Below are 20983 nucleotides of genomic sequence, written 5' to 3' on the forward strand. Positions count from 1 at the left end.
CAAGGAAGGAATGTCCCGTGAGCATGGTGTAGGGGTGAGGTAGGTGGGCAGGGATGCATTGTGGTGAGGCCATGGAGGGATGTGTGCGGTGGAGGGTTAGTGATACGGTCTGGGGGATATGCATTGGCAGCGGGGGAAAGGTGAGGTAAGGTGGCCAGGAGCAGATCTGAATTGAACAAGCTGAAGTTAGAAGCTGATTGGTTTCTATGCACAGCTGCACCAGATTTTGCACCCTCCGGTTTTAGTAAATCAGTCCCTTGGTCATGTAGGCCTGCAAAGAAGAAAACGATAAGACGACCAGATGGGGGAGGACCGCCACAGACGGACAGCAGAGCAGTCTCTTACCTTTTTTTTCCTGTTTCCACTTTCACGCTGCACTGCCTTCATGAGATGAACCAGTCTATCTACAAAGGTCTGCTGTGTCGCCAGCAGCGAACGCATCACTCGCACAGACTTATCGCCCTGAGCCAGAGAAGAGAGAGCGGGAATGAGGTCTTTACGCTTATTACTCGATGTACACGTTATCTGCTTGTTGGGAGACGACAGATCTGTTCCCCTTCAAGAGACGGCACTATGCTCAGAACAGAAGACATGCAGCATCATGGGCAGGGGACAATTATTTATTAATGGTGACTGTTTAATGCAGGAATGTGGCATTATCAGCATGGAGCAGGCAGCTAAAGCTAGAACATTGCATTAGTGACACTACATCTCTGCGGACTATTCCTAAATCCTCAGCAGTTCTTTCTATATTACACTCTTCTAATCTAGAATTCCTTAAAGAAAACCCGGAGCTTTGCCCATGAAGTTAAAGGATCAGGTTTACTTAAAATGCCAGCCCCTGCGGCTACTTATACTTACCTTTCTGTTGATCCGCCAGCACCCCATTTTCCCAGGGAAGCAAAAAAAAGTACGTCCGGTGATAGGTGGGCATGTGACTCCCGTTGATTCCTCCTGTGACAGACCCAACCAGGACAGGGACTAGGGGCAAGCCTCCAACCCAATGATTATGGCCCATGGAGAGAGCAAATTATTCTCCAATCATGGACAACCACATAATGGACACAGAGACCGAGGCTTGGACTGATTCTCTGAAGGACAATAAGGCTTCCCGTTTGGAGTGAATGGAAAAGTGTAATATTAAATCTTGTATGGGTCGGAGGAAATATGGTGGCCTTCCTGCAGACTGGGTTGGAGAGACGCCTTCTCATGGGACACAAATATTTATCAACAATATCCCTCAAGAAATCTATGAAAATTAATTCATTCCACCCTTTCAGACTACTGAACATTGTATGAGTTTGTTACCTAGACTGTTGTAGACTGATGCCAGACAGTCTGAGGGGGGGTGGGGTCACTGTTTGTTATGTGCTTATTGTGGACCTCCTAAGTGTGAATTCCCATTGATAACCTCCTCCCGCCCGCGCTATAGCTGAAAGATGGCTACAGCGTGGGCCTTAATTGCCGGGAGGGCTTTTTTTCCCCATGTTGACAGCATTAGGAGAAAAAAAAACAAGCAGTTCAATGGCTTCCGTCATGGACATCGGTCCCAAACAGTGAGAGCCACTGCTGCTATGCAATGCCCACCAGTGCCACTTGCCAGTGCCCGCCAGTGCCATCTACCAGTGCATATCAGTGCCACCTATCAATGCCTATCAGTGACCATCCATGCTACCACTCAGTGCCCATCATTGCCACCCATCAGTGCTGCCCATCAGTGTCACCTACCAGTGCCCATCAGTGTCACCTACCAGAGCCCATCAGTGTCACCTACCAGAGCCCATCAGTGTCACCTACCAGTGCCCATCAGTGTCACCTACCAGTGCCCATCAGTGTCACCTACCAGTGCCCATCAGTGTCACCTACCAGTGCCCATCAGTGTCACCTACCAGTGCCGCCTTATCAGTGTCCATTAGTGCCGCCTTATCAGTGTCCATTAGTGCCACCTTATCAGTGCCCATCAGTGCCCGTCAGTGCAGCCCCATCATCAGCTCACATTAATGAAGGAAAAAATTGCCCGTTTTTAAATTTTATAACAAACTGTTTTTTTATTTATTTTTTCAAAATTTTCGGCCTTTTTTTTTTTTTTTTTTTTAGCAAAAAAAAGTGGTTATTAAAAACCAGTGGTGATTAACCACTTCAGCCCCGGAAGAATTTACCCCTTTCTTGATCAGAGCACTTTTTTTTAGATTCAGCACTGCATCGCTTTAACTGACAATTGCACAGTTGTGCAACATTGTACACAAACAAAATTGACGTCCTTTTTTTTCCCCACAAATAGAGCTTTCTTTTGGTGGTATTTGATCACATCTGCGGTTTTTATTTTTTGCACTATAAACAAAAAAAGTGATAATTTTGAAAAAAAATCATTATTTTTTACTTTTTGCTATAATAAATGTCCCCCAAAAATAGATATATAAAAAAAAAAATTTCTTCAGTTTAGGCCAAAATGTATTCTTCTACATATTTTTGGTAAAAAATAAATAAATAAAAAAATCGAAATAAGCGATTGATTGGTTTGCGCAAAAGTTATAGAGTCTACAAAATAGGGGATAGTTTTATAGCATTTTTTAAAATTATTATTTTTTTTTTTTTTACTATTAAAGGCGTCAATATGCGATTTTTATTGTGACTGAGACATTATGGCGAACACATCGGACAATTTTGACACATTTTTGGAACCACTGGCATTAATACAGCGATCAGTGCGATTAAAAAGGCATTGATTACTGTAAAAAATTTACAGTGAAGGGGTTAACCACTAGGGGGCGGTGAAGGTGTTAACTGTGTTCCCTGGGAGGTGATTCTAACTAAAGGGGGAGGGACTAACTACAAGAAGTGACGGATCGTGGTTCCTGTCAAAACAGAACAGCGAAGTGTGTGCTTACACACACTCGGCCCTGTTCTGTGTCTCCAGCTCACGATCGCTCGTGGCCGTCGGTCATCGCGACAGTCAGCCACGAGCATCGGAAGGCCCACTATGCAGCGGGCACGCGCCTGCTATCCGGACCCCACAAGCCCACGTACAGTTACGTGGTTTTCTGCAGAGGAGCCAACCTGCCACAGTAAAATTGCGGCGGTTGGTCCGGAAGCGGTTAAATACCACCAAAAGAAAGCTCTATTTGTGTGAAAAAATAAAAGATAAAAATGTAATTTGGGTCCAGTGTAGCATGACCGGGCAATTGTCATTCAAAGAGTGACAGCGCAGAAAGCTGAAAATTGGTCTGGGCAGGAAGGGGGTAAAAGTGGCCAGTAGGCAAGTGGTTAATTGAGTCACCTATTGTGTCTGTCTGTCTGCTAAGGTGCCGTAAGCCCAAAAAAATAAAAATAAAACGCAGACATTCGGCCTGTGTGTATGTTGAACGAGCAAGCTGGAAAACCAGCAGCCAACTTACTACCGATCAGCGCTCTCAGCCAATGGCAGAGAGCGCTGATCAGTGTTCTGGCGGGGGGTGGGGGCTCAGCAGGGAGGTCAACTTTCCATAGTTAGTACAGAGGCTCCAACCTGAGCCGACAGTTTGTTTTTCATCTAACCCACTGGCATTGATGAAAAAAATTAATAAAATAGTGTGTACACCAGACTTAACTCTTCACGGTTCCTATAATGGGATTAGCCTTGTGTGAACTCTACCTTATCTAAAACTTTGTGTGACAGCTGACCTACTTTTGAAGTGTATAAAAACATGTATTTCTGTTCAATTAACAGTCATTCCTTTGGTTCTCCCTCAACACCTTATCTGTGTACGATGCTTGGGGTAAAAGGGCTGGTATTGGCTCTCAGTCTGTTTGGAGGCAGAACCCAAGCGGGGTACCAGGCCTTCCGTCACACCTTCCACATTACATTGGTGGTGATTGGTCATGTGGGGCACCGGTAGTGTCCTCAGCCCTGTGTAAGCTCTGACTAGTAAGACTTGGAGCTTACACAGTGCTTGTTCTCCCGGCTACCAAGGGCGTAAAGAACACCAGGATAACCAAGGGATAGTAAATACCTTGTGAAAAGCTTAGCTGCTTATATAAATTCAATGGCTTCCTGAGACACTGACCCAGAATAACCACTTGACGACCAGCGATGTACCAGTACGTCGCTGGACTTCAAGTGGTTATACCGGGATGATGCCTGCAGCTACAAGCATCATCCTGGTTATTGTTTTTCTTCTCTCTTTTTTTTTTTTTTTTTTTTTTAGAGCCGGCAGTTGTCTTTCTTGAAAAGCAATCCTAGCGGCTAATTAGCCGCTTGATTGCTTTTACAAGTAGCAATCCGCCGGCTCACTATAGAGGTAAATCAAAAAGGGGTATTGATATCTCCTATCTCCCAATGGAGACATCAAAGGAAAATGAGCATAGGGACTGTTACGGGGGCACATAGAATATATTAATTCATAAGAATTCAACATCAAAGCAATAGATCCTATTTAAAAGCAATTTATTTGAAAAAGACATATAAAAATAGATAAATAAAACATTCCAAAATACAGTTGGTAGAGACGAATGAGGTAATTATTCAACTAGTTTCGCTGGATAGCTTCATCAGGATATCCAGCGAAACTAGTTGAATAATTACCTCATTCGTCTCTACCAACTGTATTTTGGAATGTTTTATTTATCTATTTTTATATGTCTTTTTCAAATAAATTGCTTTTAAATAGGATCTATTGCTTTGATGTTGAATTCTTATGAATTAATATATTCTATGTGCCCCCGTAACAGTCGCTATGCTCATTTTCCTTTGATGTCTCCATTGGGAGATAGGAGATATCAATACCCCTTTTTGATTTAAATTATTGGGATGAGGGTGCACACATGTAGCCATATAACTATTATATCCCTGAGCTACCTCCTTTTCACTATAGAGGTAATTGGAGACTGGAACAGCTCCGATCATCTCTCTGATATAGGAAACCGGATCGTCAACCGCCATGGTGCTGCACATGTGATCAGTCAGGACACCAGCCAATTGATGCTTTGACAGCTTGGTTGAGGAAACAAGAAAATGTAACAGGCAATCCTGGCAATTCCAGGAATGTAAAGTTTTTTTTTTTAACCACTTTCTGCCAGTATAAAGTAAACATACAATGGCACTGCTGCACCGGATCACGTACAAAGTCTCAATGGAAATTGCGCAGCTTTGGAGTCGCACAAATGTGAATGGAACTTGAGCATGTTGATAAGGGGGGGATGGGCAGGAACCAGACAGGGCAAAAACATAAGCAGAAAAACTTCAGCTTTAAAGTATAACCAAAGGCAAAAAAAAAATTAGGGGGAAAGAGTGGAGAGAGATTAGAGCCCCTTGTCAGGTTTCTATTGCTGCCTGTGTGATTCACCCTATTTGTCACATTTATAGATATTAGTAGCGAAAGTAAAAGAAAGTTTTCGGTTGTCCCCGGATCAGGAATAGAAGAAAAATCTTCTAATGGGGACACTAGTTCTAGTGACAACCAGGGAATCCCTCACTTTGCAGGGATTTCCTCTCACTTCCTGTTTTGGTTATGGGACAGAAAGTAAAGGGAAATCTCCCCAACAGGACACAGATGGTTAAAATAAATAAACTGGCAGGGGTTATAACCCTTCATAACTGGAAAAAAAAAGTTTTGCCTTTAGTTCTACTTTAACAATGAAAAGCTCTGGAAGTAAGTAAATGTTATCCAGCACTGAGTGACACTGATTACTTCCAGGGATGACGGCTCAGCCGGGAAGCACGGACAGGATCCATCAGATCACATTACCTTCAGCAGTGCCTGGCTGAACCTCCTCATGACATTCAGATACATCTCGTGAGTGCGCGGGTCCCTCAGCTGGGTGTCCTGGTCCTCACATTCCACTATTACATACCTGAGACACAAATAACATCATTTGTAAGTATGCAAAGAGGGACGCAACATTTCTACAATACAGCCATTTTGTTTTTTCTTATTTAGTGAATAATGCAGCATCTAGAGCAGCTACAGGGCAGTCCGGTTCTCAAAATATTCCTCCACTTCACACTCAAATAGTATCTAAAGATGGAAAAAACAACATATACTATCATTCATCTCAACCCTATTGATGCCCCAGAAAAGAGAATACCCAAAATAGGGTGGGCCAGTGAGAAATAGTGTTTTATTTGTTTGTACGATTGCTTTGTAATATTTTAAGTTGCAATAGAATATTTTATCATTATTCAAATCAAACATTTCAAAAAGGGAAATATTCTAATGTAACTGGAAAAAAAAAAAAGAAAAACTAAAAGAAACTATACGATTAAAGAAAAAGTTGCTGTGGGTTTTTCCCCATTTGTAAAATAGCTTTCTGATTTTTTTGTGCAGTGTTAGAATATATTTCCTTTTACAATATTTAAGGAAAGAAAAGAAATATGCTAATGTAAGTCAAAAATAATCAGAAAGCAATTGTACAAAGGAAAAAAAAAATTTTTTATTACATTAAATAGGAGCCCCAGGCATTTTTGTGTTCATTAACCACTTCAATACCCGGCCATAGTAATTTGAAGTCCTCTAGTTTGTGGGGGGATATCTGAATGAGGCCTATAGCTACAGGCATCATTCAGATATCAACCTTTCCGGCCGGCGATTCTGTGCATGATAAGAACAATCATAGCGGTAGTTCCGCCGCCTGAACGTTCTTATAGGCAACGGGAGGGGGCGTCCCCCCCCCCCTCCCACCGCCATCCGGTGCTTCTCCAGGCTCTCCCGTGCCATCGGGGGCCCGGAGAAAGAATCGCCCGCCGCCGGATGACGAGCATAGAGATTTCCGGTAACCATATGGTCACCAGTCATCTCCGTCGGAGGCCCGGGCGCGACGTTATGAGAATCGGTGAATTTTTTTCTCTCGATCTCATGCTTTCCAGCCTGGAGGAGAGATGTGGGGTCTTACTGACTCTCCATAAAGAGGACCTGTCACATAGATTCCTATTACAAGCGATGTTTACATTCCTTGTAATAGGAATAAAAGTGATCAAAAAAAAAAAAATTTTTTAAAAAGTGAAAAAAATAAAAAAAAATAAAGTAAAATAAAAAAAAAATAAAAAAAATTTAAACGCCCCTGTCCCCGGTAGCTCGCGCTCAGAAGCGAATGCCCACGTAAGTCCCGCCCACATATGTAAACCCCACTCAAACCACACATGTGAGGTATTGCTGCGTGCATTAGAGCACGTGCAACAGTTCTAGCACTAGACTTCCTCTGTAACTCTAAACTGGAAACCTGTAAAAAAAAATTAAAGCGTTGCCTATGGAGATTTTTAAGTACCGAAGTTTGGTGCCATTCCATGATTGTTTGCAAATTTTAAAGCGTGACATGTTGGGTATCTATTTACTCAGTGTAACATCATCTTCCACATTATATAAAAAAATTGGGCTGACTTTACTGTTTTGTAATTTTTTCATTCGTGAAACCGTTTTTTTCCCCAAAAAAAGGCGTTTGAAAAATGATTGCGCAATTAATGTGTGAGATAAAAAGTTGCAACGACCGCCATTTTATTCCCTAGGGTGTCTGCTAAAAAAAAAAACATGTATAATGTTTGGGGGGTTCTGAGTAATTTTATAGCAAAAAATTTTAGATTTTTACATGAAGGAGATAAGTGCCAGAATAGGCCGGGTATTGAAGTGGTTAAAAGCCAGCAGCTACAAGTGTGGCTGCTGACTTTTAATAAACACACAGCTACCTGTCTCAGGATCCAGCGATGTGTTTACCTGAGCCGTCTCTTCTCTCACTCTCCTCTCCCAGCATTTCAACTGTGGGCACCATGCAGTGACAGCTTGTGGCACTGTGCATACGCAAGTCGCGATGTGCCCGCTGAGTCGTCCGACAATCTTATGAGACCTGTGATGTGTCCCAGAAGACTGCAGGGAGGGAGAGGGAAAGCAGAACTGTCAAAACTACCCCAACAAAAAAAGGGGTGGAGATCCGCTTTAAAATATATTTTTTTCTTTTGCAGTAATTTTTTGAATCAATTGTGGTATAAGGTCTACACATGAGCCATCAATACATGTGTATACACCAGTATATTGAAAAAAATAATAAAATACAAGCAGTCAAGGATTGTATACACGCATTGTAAGCAGTATCTATCTGTATACATACCAGTACAAGTAGTTGGCCAGCGTGGAGTTCTTGCAGGCCCGGGAGATGAGGAAGGTGCACAGATCTTGCTGGAAAGATGAGGAATACACATTAATACTCGGGAAAATGTGGCACCGTGCTAATCAGGAACAGCACAATAGCAAGAGAAAGCTGCTCTGTAAAGGGCAAATAAAGGTTATCCGCTCAGAATAATTGAGTGCGCTGACACCTACAGGTCAGGCTGTTTTTCAGCTCCACATTCAGTAAACAAAAACAAAATTAAAGAAACATTACTCGCCATTTCAAAATTGCAAAACTATTCCTGTATAAGACTTTAGGCCTAAAGGAATCCTAGAGTTAAAGTGGAAGTCCATGTAAAATCTAAAATCCCAGGATCTATAGACACCACGGATCCAACATGGACCTCTCTATCCCTGGAAAGGAAAGATGAGTATACTGTACGTTAGAGCTGCGCGATTAATCGTTATTGCCATTTTTCCCCCGTTGCGATCTTGGCAAAGTATTTCCAGATTCTTTCTATGCAGAGAATTCTCTCTGCTCTGCTGAAGCCGACAGCCGTCAAAAGAAAGAAAAAAAAAAAAAAAAAAAAAAAAAACGGGCAATCTACCAAGAATCACAACATTCTTTAGCAGTGGAACTTAAAGCGGAGGTCCACCCTAAAGTGGACCTTCCGCTCATTGGAACCCTCCCCCCTCCGGCGCCACAATTGGCACCTTTCAGGGGGGAGGGGGTGCAGGTACCTGTACAGTACAGGTATCTGCACCCACTTCCGGCATAGATATCTGTGGAAAGGGGCGTAGATTCTGCAGAATCTACGCCCCTTTCTGAAAGTCCCCCGCTGCCTGCTGGGAAACACACGGATCCCAGAGACAGCGGGGACTATCCTTATTGCGCATGCGCAGTAGGGAACCGGGAAATGAAGCCGAAAGGCTCCACTTCCTGATTCCCATACCCAAGATGGCGGCGGCAGCACCCGAGAGACGATCGAGAGATCGGCTTCGGGTGCAGACATCGCGGGCGCGCTGGGCGGGTAAGTGTGACTATTTTAAAAGTCAGCAGCTGCAGTATTTGTAGCTGCTGGCTTTAAAAAAAAAAAAAAACGCGGAGTCCCGGCAGACTCCCAAGCGGACTCCCGCTTTAAGTATAAAAATTGTAACAATTTGTTCTTTAGATCAAAGGAATACACTTTGGTGTGTAAATGAGGGACGTTTAACCACTTAAACACTAAACCTTTTTTCTGACATTTGTTGGTTTCGCATTAAAATCAATTTTTTTTTCTTTGTTAGAAAATTTCTCAGAACCTCCAAACATTATAATATATACCGTATTTGCCGGCGTATAAGACGACCCGGCATATAAGACGACCCCCTAAAAACCTGCACAGTTAAAATGTTTTGCCCGTACTCACCGTTTAAGACGACCCCCGATTCCGAGGCTTCCGACGCTTCATATCCCTCTTCTTCTTCGTTCTTGCTGGAGCCATTTCCTTCTTCCTTCTGGTGCTGGAGCCAATCACGGCGAGCAATGTATTCTATTAATGAATACAAAGCCTGCTGGGATTGGCGGAGGCTGTTACATCATCAGCCCGCGCCTCACTCTCAAAGCCAATCGGAGCAGGCTACTGTGTGTAGCCTGCTCGGATTGGCAGAGATTGCTGCTCCAATCCGAGCAGGCTCTGTATTCATTTGAATACATCGCTCACTGGGATTGGTTCAGTGGTATATACTGTATGTAGCCGAAGCTACATACAGTATTACCGGACAGCCAGAAGGCATCCCAGCAGCGGACCCGGCGTATAAGACGACCCCTCCTTTTTGCTCAGTTTTTTTAAGTGTAAAAGGTCGTCTTATACGCCGGCAAATACGGTATATATATATATATATATATATATATACACACACACACACACACACACACACACACACACACACACAGTATTTATCGGCGTATACATGCGCTGGCGTATAACATGCACCCCAAGTTTAGGAGGGAATTTTAAAGAAAAAAACTTTTAGGAGGGAAGTTTAAGGTAAAAAAACTTACATTTAAATGCCCATCAATGCAGCCTTGTCGTTTAAAAATAGCGCCGCCGAGATACAGAGCGGATGTCCTGTGTATCTCGGCGGCGCTCGGTAGCTCTCGCCCGTTCTCGGCTATTTTCGGCTGCACTCAGCAGAAAAGGCAGAGGAGCTAGCAATCGGCGGGGGATCGGCGTATAACACGCACCCACGATTTCCCCCTGATTTTAAGGGGAAAAAAGTGCGTGTTATAAATATGGTAAATATGGACCCTAAAAAATAAAATGGTGGTTGTTGCAATATTTTATGTCACAGTGTATTTGCGCAGCGGTCATTGAAATGCAATTTTTTGGGAAATTGGGGATGAATTAAAATCTAACCAGTACAGTTAGCCCATTTTTTTTTTTTGTATAACCACTTTAGCCCGGAGATTTTACCCCCCTTCCTGACCAGAGCACTTTTTGCGATTCTGCACTGCTTTAACTGACAATTGCGCGGTCCTGCTGTGCTGCACCCAAACAAAATTGACGTCCTTTCCCCCCCCCCCACAAATAGAGGTTTCTTTTGGTGGTATTTGATCACCTCTGCGGTTTTATTTTTTTTGCGCTATAAACAAAAAAAAAAAGAGCAACAACTTTGAAAAAAAAAACTCAATATTTTTTACTTTTTGCTATAATTAATATCTTCAAAAAATATATATAACGATTTTTTCCTCAGTTTAGGCCAATATGTATTCTTCTACATATTTTTGGTAAAAAAATAAATAAAAAAAATAATTGCAATAAGCGTATATTGATTGGTTTGCACAAAAAGCTATAGCGTCTACAAAATAGGGGATAGTTTTATAAGATTTTTATTATTTTTTATTTTTATTATTTTTTATTTTTACTAGTAATGGTGACGATCTGAGATTTTCATCGGGACTGCAACATTATGGTGGACACATCGGACAATTTTGACACATTTTTGGGACCATTGTCATTTATACAGCGATCAGTGCTATAAAAATGCACTGATTACTGTGTAAATGTCACTGGCAGGGAAGGGGTTAACACTAGGGGGCGATCAAGGGGTTAACTGTGTGTGTTCTAACTGAAGGGGGGAGGGGGCTGTGTAGGGGAGATGACAGATCGCTTGTTCATACTCTGTATGAACAGACGATCAGTCTCTTCTCCCCTCAGAGAACCGGAAACTGTGTGTTTACACATACAGATCTCGGTTCTGTGTGTGTCAGCAGCGACCGCAGGAGACCGGTGGTGATCGTAACCGCCATGCACTCACATCGGCTCCAGGATGGGGGGGAGCGAGCAGCGGGCATGCGCGCCCCTAGTGGCCACAGGGTGAAGTGACGTAACATAACGTCGTTTCGCCGAGCCATTCTGCCACAGTATAACTGCAGCCGCTGGTCAGCAAGTGGATAATGTGGAAGATTTTACGCCGCAAGAATCGTGATCTTTTTATTCTAAGCAAAAAAATGTGATTCTCATTTTGCCCAGAATCGTGCAGCCCTACTGTACATACCTTTTTTATCTGACCGGATCTCCAGTGGCGGAAGCTCTGCAGAGGACACGGCCGACAACAGCTGTGAAATGAATGGGAAGTGATGTCACCCATAGACTTACTATGGGGCTTCCATTGTCCTCCGTCTCCTCTGCACCCTCCTACACAGAGAAGCCGCGGGATCGGGACAGATCGGCTCCCATAAAGGTAAGTATGCTCATTTCTTCTTTACAGGGATAGAGAGGTTTGTGTTAGATCCCCGGTGTCTATAGATGCTGGGATTTTAGACTCCACTTTAAAATATAAGGCGATGTAAAAATATTGGCACCCCTTCATTGCTGTCAGATAATGCGTCACTGCGCCCAAAAAAATGTTGCAATTACAAACTGATTAGTCATTCTCATGTTTATTTCTTTTGTTGGTATTGGTATGACACATCAGCAAAATAAAAATAAAAAAATAACTCGACAAAATTATTGGCGCCCTGAATTTAATATTTGGTAGTACACCCCTTGGAAAAAATAAGTGAAGGCAATCGCTTCCTGTAACCATCAATGAGATTCTTACACCTCTCTACTGGACAGACTTTGCAGAGGAAGAACAAATTATGGAGGGAGAAAAGAAAAGCAGCACAAACTCTGCTGCCAGGAAGACACTAAAGAGTTAAACTTACAAGGATAGTGTCTTATCTTATCTCCCTGATATGATTTCCTTTCTCCCTCATAGGCAGCCTGTGAACTTCAACACTGTAAAGCAGGGGTAGGCAACCTGAGGCCCTCCATCTGTTTCAGAACTACAAGTCTCATCATGCCTCTAGGAGTAACTGCCAGCCTCGCAATGCCTCATAGGAAATGTAGTTCCACAACAGTTGGAGGGCCCCAAGTTGCCTACCCCTGCTGTAAAGCATCTGTCAGCCTTCCTCTCTATCTGAGCCAAGACATACAATCATTGCTGCAAATGTACATTTTTTTAAAGGATATCTAAAGATTTTTATTTTTTAAACAAACATGCCATTCTTACCTCCTCTGTAGTTGGTTTTGCACAGAGTGGCCCCAATCCTCCTCTTCTTGGGTCCCTCAGCGGTGTTCCTGGCTCCTCCTCTTCTCAAGTGCCTTGTTGGAGAGCCACACCCCCTTTGGGGCACTCATGCGGGCACACTACCATGTCCTGCTGCTGCATCTATTAACACAGACAGTAGGACTCGGCCCCGCCCCCTGTGCCACTGGATTTGATTGACAGCAGCGGAAACCAATGGCTGGGTTGCTACCAATCTATCCAATCAGGACCAGGGACAGCAGCTGGAACTGGTGTGCTCGTCCCCATCTTTGGAATAACTGGGTTCAGGTAAGTAAAAGGGGGGGGGGGGGCTCTGGGGGGCTGCTGCATCACAGGAGGTTTTTCCACTTAATGCATAGAATGTATTAGGCGGGGGGGGGGGGGACCCTGAGGGTTTACAACCCCTTTAAACATACAAGAATAGTGTCTTATCTTATCTCCCTAATATTCTCTCCTTCACCCTCATAGGCAGCCTGTGAACTCCAACACTGTAAAGCTTCTGTCAGCCTTCCGCTCTATCTGAGCCAAGACATAGAATCATTGCTGCAAATGTACATTTTTTTAATTGCAGAAAGTGGCATATCGTTTTGAATCCAAGGAGGGGGGGGGGCGGCTGGTTCCAATAAGGAAGTGACTTCTGGGTTTCAACAAAATGGTGGCCTCCAGCAGGAAGAAACAGGAGCAATGCTGGAGGCAATTTACAGCACACACTCATTTTGGTATCATAATTATTAAAGTGATTGTAAAGTCACTTGTGATAAATCATGTAATCCCCTCTCTTACATGAATATTTAAAGAGGAACTGCAGTCTGCTCACATGATTTGTAATAAAAAACATCTTTGCCATTCTGAAGCTTCCCTCCAACCACTTTGCATATTATTTTATATATACTGTGATTCTGTACTTGCCAAATATGCTGCAGAAATCTCCCTCCACTGAGTCTGGCTGCAACCATTATAACTGTGGGCAGCTGAAGCTGCTGCCTGTTCCCTTCCTGGACTTGCATAGAGGCAGGCCTCCAGCTCTGCAGCTCTCACTGGCCCTCTTATGACTCATCCCTTCCCGGCAATCTCTCTCTCTCTCTCTCTCTCGAGAGAGAGAGAGAGAGAGAGAGAGAGAGAGAGAGAGAGAGAGAGAGAGAGAGAGAGAGAGCTGTGCATGATGTCATAATCCTAGGCTTTTTACCAGACAAGAAACAGGAAGTGGGCTGTATAAGGTATTTACTGGCATAAAAAAAAAAGTGTTACTATCCAAAGTTAAAACAACAGCAAGGGAAGAAGATTTAATAGATGGGAAGATGAATGACTGAAGTTCCACTTTAATGTGCAGTATCTGACCTGCTGGAATTCTTCTTCCGATCTGAGCACTAAAGTGGGAGGGGCTGCTTCCCTGCTGACGTCAGCTGGGAGGAGAGGAGAAGAGGAGAGAAGGAGAGGAGAAGAGGAGGAGAGAAGGACAGAGGAAAAGGAGGAAAGGAGGAGAGGAGGAGGAGGAGAGGAGGAAAGGAGGAGAGGAGGAGAAGAGGAGGAGAAGAGGAGGAGAAGAGGAGGAGAGGAGGAGGAGAGGAGGAGGAGAGGAGGAGGAGAGGAGGAGGAGAGTGTCAGGAGGTGACACAAGTTACAGGGACGCTGTAAAGAAGGTATTTTGTAGACTCATTCTTAAAAAACGACAGATACTGCACATTAACCACTTCCATACCGCAGAACATCATATGACACCCTGGGCTTTCAGTGGTAATGTCTGAATGCTGGGTGCAGCTGCAGGCATCATTCAGATGTCATTTTGTTTTTCAGCTGCCAATTCTCTTCACCGTAAGAACAATCATAGGGGCTGTTCAGCTGCTTGATTGTTCTTACAGGCAGCGCCCTCCAGTGCTTCTACCGGCTCGCCTGTGCGAGCTGGAGAAGGAATCCGTCAACGACGGAAGTTAATCATAGAGAAAACTGAGGGCCAGATGGTCCCCGGCAGTCTCTATGATTTTCAGAGGCCCGGGCACGACGTTATGACATCAGGTCCGGCCACAGTAAACAATACTGGGGACTTGGCTGGAAAGCCCGAGATAGTTAATTTTTTTTATTTTTTTTTGATCTGGTGCTTTCCAGCCTTGAGGAGAGGTGTGGGGGCTCTTATAGGCCCCACATCTCTTCATAAACAGGACCTGTCACACACTATTCCTATTACAAGGGATGTTTACATTCCTTGTAATAGGAATAAAAGTGATAACAAAAACGTAAAAAAATTTAAAAAAGGGAACGCGTAAAAAGATTTAGGTAGAAAAAAATAAAAATAAATTAAAAAAGCCCCTGTCCCCAAAAGCAGGGACACCCTGCACAGAAGCGAACACATACGTAAGTCACGTCCGCATATGTAAGTGAAGCTCAAACCACATATAAGGTATCAGCGGATTACCTTGCGAGCGCGCTCCCGAGTCCAGCATTCGGTGTCCATAGAGGCCGACTACAGGACTTGACCCCGCCCCCACGTGATTGGATTTTATAGACAGCAGCGGGAGCCAATGGCTGTGCTGCTACCAATCTATCCAATCAAGATCCGAGAACCCCGGGCAGAGACAGCGCGTCCACGTGGATCAAGTTCCAGGGCTCAGGTAAGCAAAATGGGGGGGGGCGGTCACTGCCAGGCTTTTTTTCCCCCTCAATGCACAGGATGCATTAATGTGAATGAAAAAACACAAAGGTTTATAACCCTTTTAAGAACTACTTTACTATGTAAACTTTTGATCAGGGTCATTTGGTAGTTTCTGTTGTCATTAGGATTTAAAAAGAGTCATAAATAGTTTCGGCCAAACACTAACCATGAGTGAAAGAAAAGGTCTTGTGTTATCATTCATATTCTCTGGAAAATGGGCAAGAAATCATAAATGCTACCGGGGTATGTAAACTTATCAGCACAACTGTGTGATATATATATATATATATATATATATATATATATATATATATATATATACACACACACACAGTAATAAATATATATTATATATATTAACTTTATATATATATATATATATATATATATATATATATATATATATATATATTGCAATATGTTTGGCAAATTGGCATCATGCCTCACAGCACACAGTTTTCTTAGGGCGAATGTCAGGACTCCTCCCCCTCCAAAAAAAAAAGAAACACATATGCTGTACATATATGCAATATATACGCAATCAATGCGCTGCATACAAATATGCTGACATGAATAAAGCTAATAGGAAGAGAGAGCAAAGTGAGCAAAATGAGCAGAGGGATGACCTCATCTATCTGCTGTTCTTTCAATATCAAATCAGCAGACTAAGGGCAGAGAGATGACAACACTGCATTCCATTGAAGTGGTTGTATACCCACATTTTTAACTTTTACCTACAGGAAAGCCTATAATAAGGCTTACCTGTAGGTAAAAAAAATATCTCCTAAACCTGTACGGTTTAGGAGATACTCCCCTCGGTATGCGCCGCTGACTGCAGCGGCGCATGCGCACAAGGGGTTTCTCGCCGTCAAAATCCGGCAGCGGCTGATCGGCCGGACTGAAATCTCCCGCGCGCATGCGCGGGAGTGACGATATCGCGGCTCCGGCCACTCACAGCGCCGGAGCCGCGATACCCGGAAGAAACGCCGAGGGAGCATGTCAGCTCCCTCGGCGTGGATCGGGCCAGATGTCGGGGCCTCGTTCTAAGGTATTTCATAATGAGCTAGTATGCAGTGCATACTAGCTCATTATGCCTTTTGCTTTGCAGGTTTAAAAAAAAAATGTGCGGGTTTACTACCGCTTTAACTATAATTGAGTAAGTGGTGTCATCCATTTGGATGTACTGTGCGGCAGAGCTGTACAAATCTCAGGACTGAATGAATAGAAATGCAAACCTTTAGCAGATCCCATGGTGTCCCATATACAGTATACATGGCATCTGCATATCTACCTTTACTACTTTTTAATTTTAAATCCAGAAACTTACTTCGAGATTTTCAGCTTCCAGCCCATCCTTGCCCTTAGAAGAGGATGCCGGGGATGAGGAAGGCGGTAAGGTGCTCGATATGATTTGAGAACTGCAATAAGAAGCCAAAATCACCAATGAAGTAACACTGAACAATGGCAGAAAACACTTTTAAAACAGTGAACTCTGTGGGACATAAATAGGAGTGTACAGTGGGTGCAACGTGAACAGTCTCGACTCTTTTAGTGAATCAACCTCACTGAGATTAAGGCAGTGACCTCTCCCTTATTAGATGCATATAAAAACTAGAAAAAAAAACTAAAATTTAAAAAAAATAAAAAAAATAAAAATGTAAAGTGGCTGTAAGCCTCAGACATGAAATATGAACAAAGCATATCCCTATATAGTGTGTACTTGTCTCAATCCAAAGCACTTTGTGTCATTTTAACGTTGTTAAGCACTGTGCAAACTGTTGGCGCCATATAAATCCTGTATAATAATAATAATTTCTCTCTGCTGCCTCATTCCTCTGCTATTAGCAGGAGTCACTTCTGACAAGGTTTCCTGACACCAAGAGAATAATGGTGACGGGAAGGGAACTGCAGCTGATTGGCAGCCTCATTTCTTTTCCTGTGTGTTGTGTGGAGGGGGAGAGGAACGGCCCTTCCCTCCAATCAGCTCTAAGAGCTCTCCTCCCTGAGCTCTGCGAAGTGTAACTTCAGCTCTCCACCCCTTTTTTTCCTGACAGCTCAGACAAGCTTTATAAATTCTGCACTTTGAACGGATGTAGAGAAGACTACAAATAAACCAGTACAGCTTATGTAGGAGGATTTGTTTAATCTCTGTATATAGCCGGAGGCCAGTCAGTGGGTATGTGGAAGGGTTTACAACCACTTTAAGAAATAGGACTCCCCTGTTATTTTTATCTTGGCAGACTTTAACCACTTAAGGACCGAGCATCTTTCTGAGATTTGTTGTTTACAAGTTAAAAACTGTTTTTTTTTGCTAGAAATTTACTTAGAACCCCCAAATATTATACTTTTTTTTTTCCAGAACACCCTAAAGAATAACATTTCGGTTGTTACAATATTTTTTGTCACACCGTATTTGCGCAGCGGTCTTACAAGCACACTTTTTTTGGAAAAAAATACACTTTTTTTTAATTAAAAAATAAGACAACATTAAAGTTAGCCCAATTTTTTTTATATATTGTGAAAGATGATGTTACGCTGAGTAAATTGATACCCAACATGTCACACTTCAAAATTGCGCCCGCTCGAACAGGGCAGCAGACAGAAACGACACTAATGGTGCCCATACACTAGACGAAAAAAACATTAGAAGATCTGTCATTTGGACAGTTCATTTGTTTTTCGTCCAGTTAATTGGCACAAATCAAAAATCAGTTTTAACGTTTTTGAGCCAACAACTGAAGCAAAAGACTGGAAAACTTCTGCCGAACGCTCGAAAAAAGTTGAGAAAGGTTCATGTGTTTCTCGTCCTTTTAAAGATTGGATTGTTTGCACTGCACAAATGTGACCCAGAAGCAAAAAAACAATCCGGAAACTCATTCATTTATGTCCATTGAATGATTTATCATTCCAGATTCAGTCATTACATGATGGCGTTATCGTTTGCTCGCACGACTGTGTGTTCGTTTTTGGAAAGCGGGTTTGAATGATTTTTTGATTGGTGTATCGCTATCATTAGGCCATACATGGGTTGAATTTTGAAATACCTTTTTGAAAATCTTATCTAAGAATTTTCATTCAAAATTTAGCACCATTTCATGTGGTCATCAAATTTGAGTGATTGGACAAATTGGAATTTCTTTGAAAAAAAAACAAAACGATTTTCTAATCAATGATGGGAGAATCATGCGGGAAATATAATCAAAAAGAAATGCGTATAAGTGCAAGAAAAAAAAATTCCCAGGAAGAAAAGAAGATTCCCGGAAAGAAAAGAAGAGTCCTTGGAAGAAGATTCCTGGAAAGAAAAGAAGAGTCCTTGGAAAAAGATTCCTGGAAAGAGAAGAAGTTTCCCATGAAGAAAAGAAGATTCCCAGAAAGAAAAGGAAAATCCCAGAAAGAGAAAATTCCCTGAAGGAAAAGAACATTCCCATAGAAAAAAAAATTCTCGTAAAGAAAAGAAGATTCCCAGAAATGAAAGAAGATTCTTTGAAAGAAAAGAAGATTCCTGTAAAGAAAAGGACATTTCCGGAAAGAAAAAAAATATCCCCCGAAAGAAAACAAAATTTCCCCGAAAGAAAACAAAATTCCCCGAAAGAAAACAAAATTCCCCCGAAAGAAAACAAAATTCCCCGAAAGAAAACAAAATTCCCCGAAAGAAAAAAAGATTCCCCAAAAGAAAATCCCGAAAAGAAAATTCCCAGAAAGAAAAGAACATTCCTGTACAAAAAAAAAAAGATTTTTGGAAAGAAAAAGATTCCCGAAAAGAAAAAGAAGATTCCCCAAAAGTAAAGAAGATTCTCAGAAAGAAAAGAAGATTGCTGGATAGAAAAGAAAATTCTCGGGGGAAAAAAGGAAATTCTCAGACAGAAAAGAACATTCTCGTAGAAAAATAGAAGATTCCCAGAAAAAGAAGATTCTCGGAAAGAAATAAGATTCCTGTAAAGAAAAAAAGATTCCCGGAAAGAAAAGAAGATTATTGAAAAAAAAAAAAAAAGAAGATTCCTGGACAGAAAAGAAGAATCCTGGAAAGATCATTTCTGGAAAGAAAAGAAAATTTTCAGAAAGAAAAAAAATTCCCCGAAATAAAAGAAAATTCCTGGAAAGAAAACAAGATTCTCGGGGAAAAAAAATAAAAATTCACAGCCACGAAAATGATTTTCTAAAAGCAACATGAGGTGAAATTGAAGGCTTGGTTGGTCAAATTTTGAAATTAATGGTGGCACCATCGGATCACAAAATTTCCAATTTCCAAAAGAAAATATGTTCAGACTTTGACCCATGCATTAGGGGTTGATTTATGAAGACTGGAAAACTGGAGTACACAATATGGTGCAGTTGTGCATGTTAGCCAATCAGCTTCTAAGTTCAACTTGTTCAACTAAGCTTTGACAAAAACCTGGAAGCTGATTGGTTTCTATGCAGAGCTGTACCAGATTTTGCACTTTTGGTAAATCAACCCCTTAGTGTCCTGCATTGAGACAAGTACACACTATAGAGAAATATGCTTTGTTCACATTTCATGTCTGAGGTTTACAACCACTTTAACACCAACATCTGATACGACTCATATTAGGAAATGATTGTCTGTTGGGTGGCTGTATTCCAATGGTCAAGATTGACCCACCTCTCCACATCAGAAGGGTTTATTCCCGACGTCATCATGCTATCCAACATAGGACCTTGGCTGTCCCTTTTTGTCGGCTCTAATCCGTTCTTTATGTCCTCAAAGTTTTCATATTTCAGAGCTTGTACTAATTGTAACAAATACATCAGCAAGTCCTGGAAAGGAATAAAAATATATTTCAATAAAAAAAGTAATGCTTACATTTCAGGGGATACAGTACACAGGTTATATAATAGGTGCTCTTTTAAAATACATTACCAAAAGTATTGGGACACCTGCCTTTACACGCACATGAACTTTAATGGCATTCCAGTCTTAGTCCGTAGGGTTCAATATTGAGTTGGCCCAGCCCTTGCAGCTATAACAGCTTAAAGGTTTAGGACTGGTCTAAATCATTTGGTGGAGGGGGGATTATGGTGCGGCCTGGCTCGCAATCTAAGCTCTAATTCATCCCAAAGGTGTTCTATCGGGTTGAAGTCAGGACTCTGTGCAGGCCAATCAAGTTCCTCCACCCCAAATTCACTCATCTATGTTTTTATGGACCTTGCTTTGTGCACTGGTCCAAATAATTTGGTGGAGGGGGAATTATGGTGTAGTGTTGTTCTTCAGGAGTTGGGAACTCTTAAGGTGTCAGCATACCAAGACATTTTGGACAATTTCATGCTCCAAACTTTGTGGGGACAGTGTGGGGATGGCCCCTTCCTGTTCCAACATGACTGTGCACCAGTGCACAAAGCAAAGTCCATAAAGACATGGATGAGCGAGCTTGGGGTGGAGGAAATTGACCGGCCTGCACAGATTCCTGACCTCAACCCAATAGAACACATTTGGGATCAATTAGAGTGGAGACTGAGTCAGACCTTCTCATCCAACATCAGTGCCTGACCTCACAAATGCTCTTCATGGTCAAACATTCCCATAGACAGATGTATGTGTGTGTGGGGTGAATGGCGCTGCCCATCACCTGAAGAGTGATCCTCTCCAATAACTCATGCCTCCAAGTGAGTATACAATAGGTACGTTTTTACTATAAATAAAGTGTCCTGTCACCTGAAGGGCAACTCCACG

General features: G+C 42.3%; 1 protein-coding gene across 2 annotated transcripts in view; it reads right to left on the reverse strand.

Annotated features, from left to right (window-relative positions):
* Positions 1 to 20983, reverse strand: part of PIK3C3 (phosphatidylinositol 3-kinase catalytic subunit type 3) — a 352843-nt gene that overhangs the window by 205591 nt on the left and 126269 nt on the right. For both annotated transcript variants that reach the window (XM_077463088.1, XM_077463087.1), the window contains 5 exons: positions 19916 to 20070; positions 16622 to 16712; positions 8074 to 8141; positions 5724 to 5829; positions 346 to 462 (listed from right to left, as the gene is read on the reverse strand). In XM_077463088.1, the coding sequence (XP_077319214.1) occupies positions 346 to 462; positions 5724 to 5829; positions 8074 to 8141; positions 16622 to 16712; positions 19916 to 20070 (537 nt within the window). The remainder of the gene's footprint in view (positions 1 to 345; positions 463 to 5723; positions 5830 to 8073; positions 8142 to 16621; positions 16713 to 19915; positions 20071 to 20983) is intronic.

The sequence above is a fragment of the Lithobates pipiens genome, unplaced genomic scaffold (assembly GCF_037356315.1).
Source record: "Lithobates pipiens isolate NorthernLeopardFrog02 unplaced genomic scaffold, aLitPip1_a1.2 Scaffold_3, whole genome shotgun sequence".
NCBI lineage: Eukaryota > Metazoa > Chordata > Amphibia > Anura > Ranidae > Lithobates > Lithobates pipiens.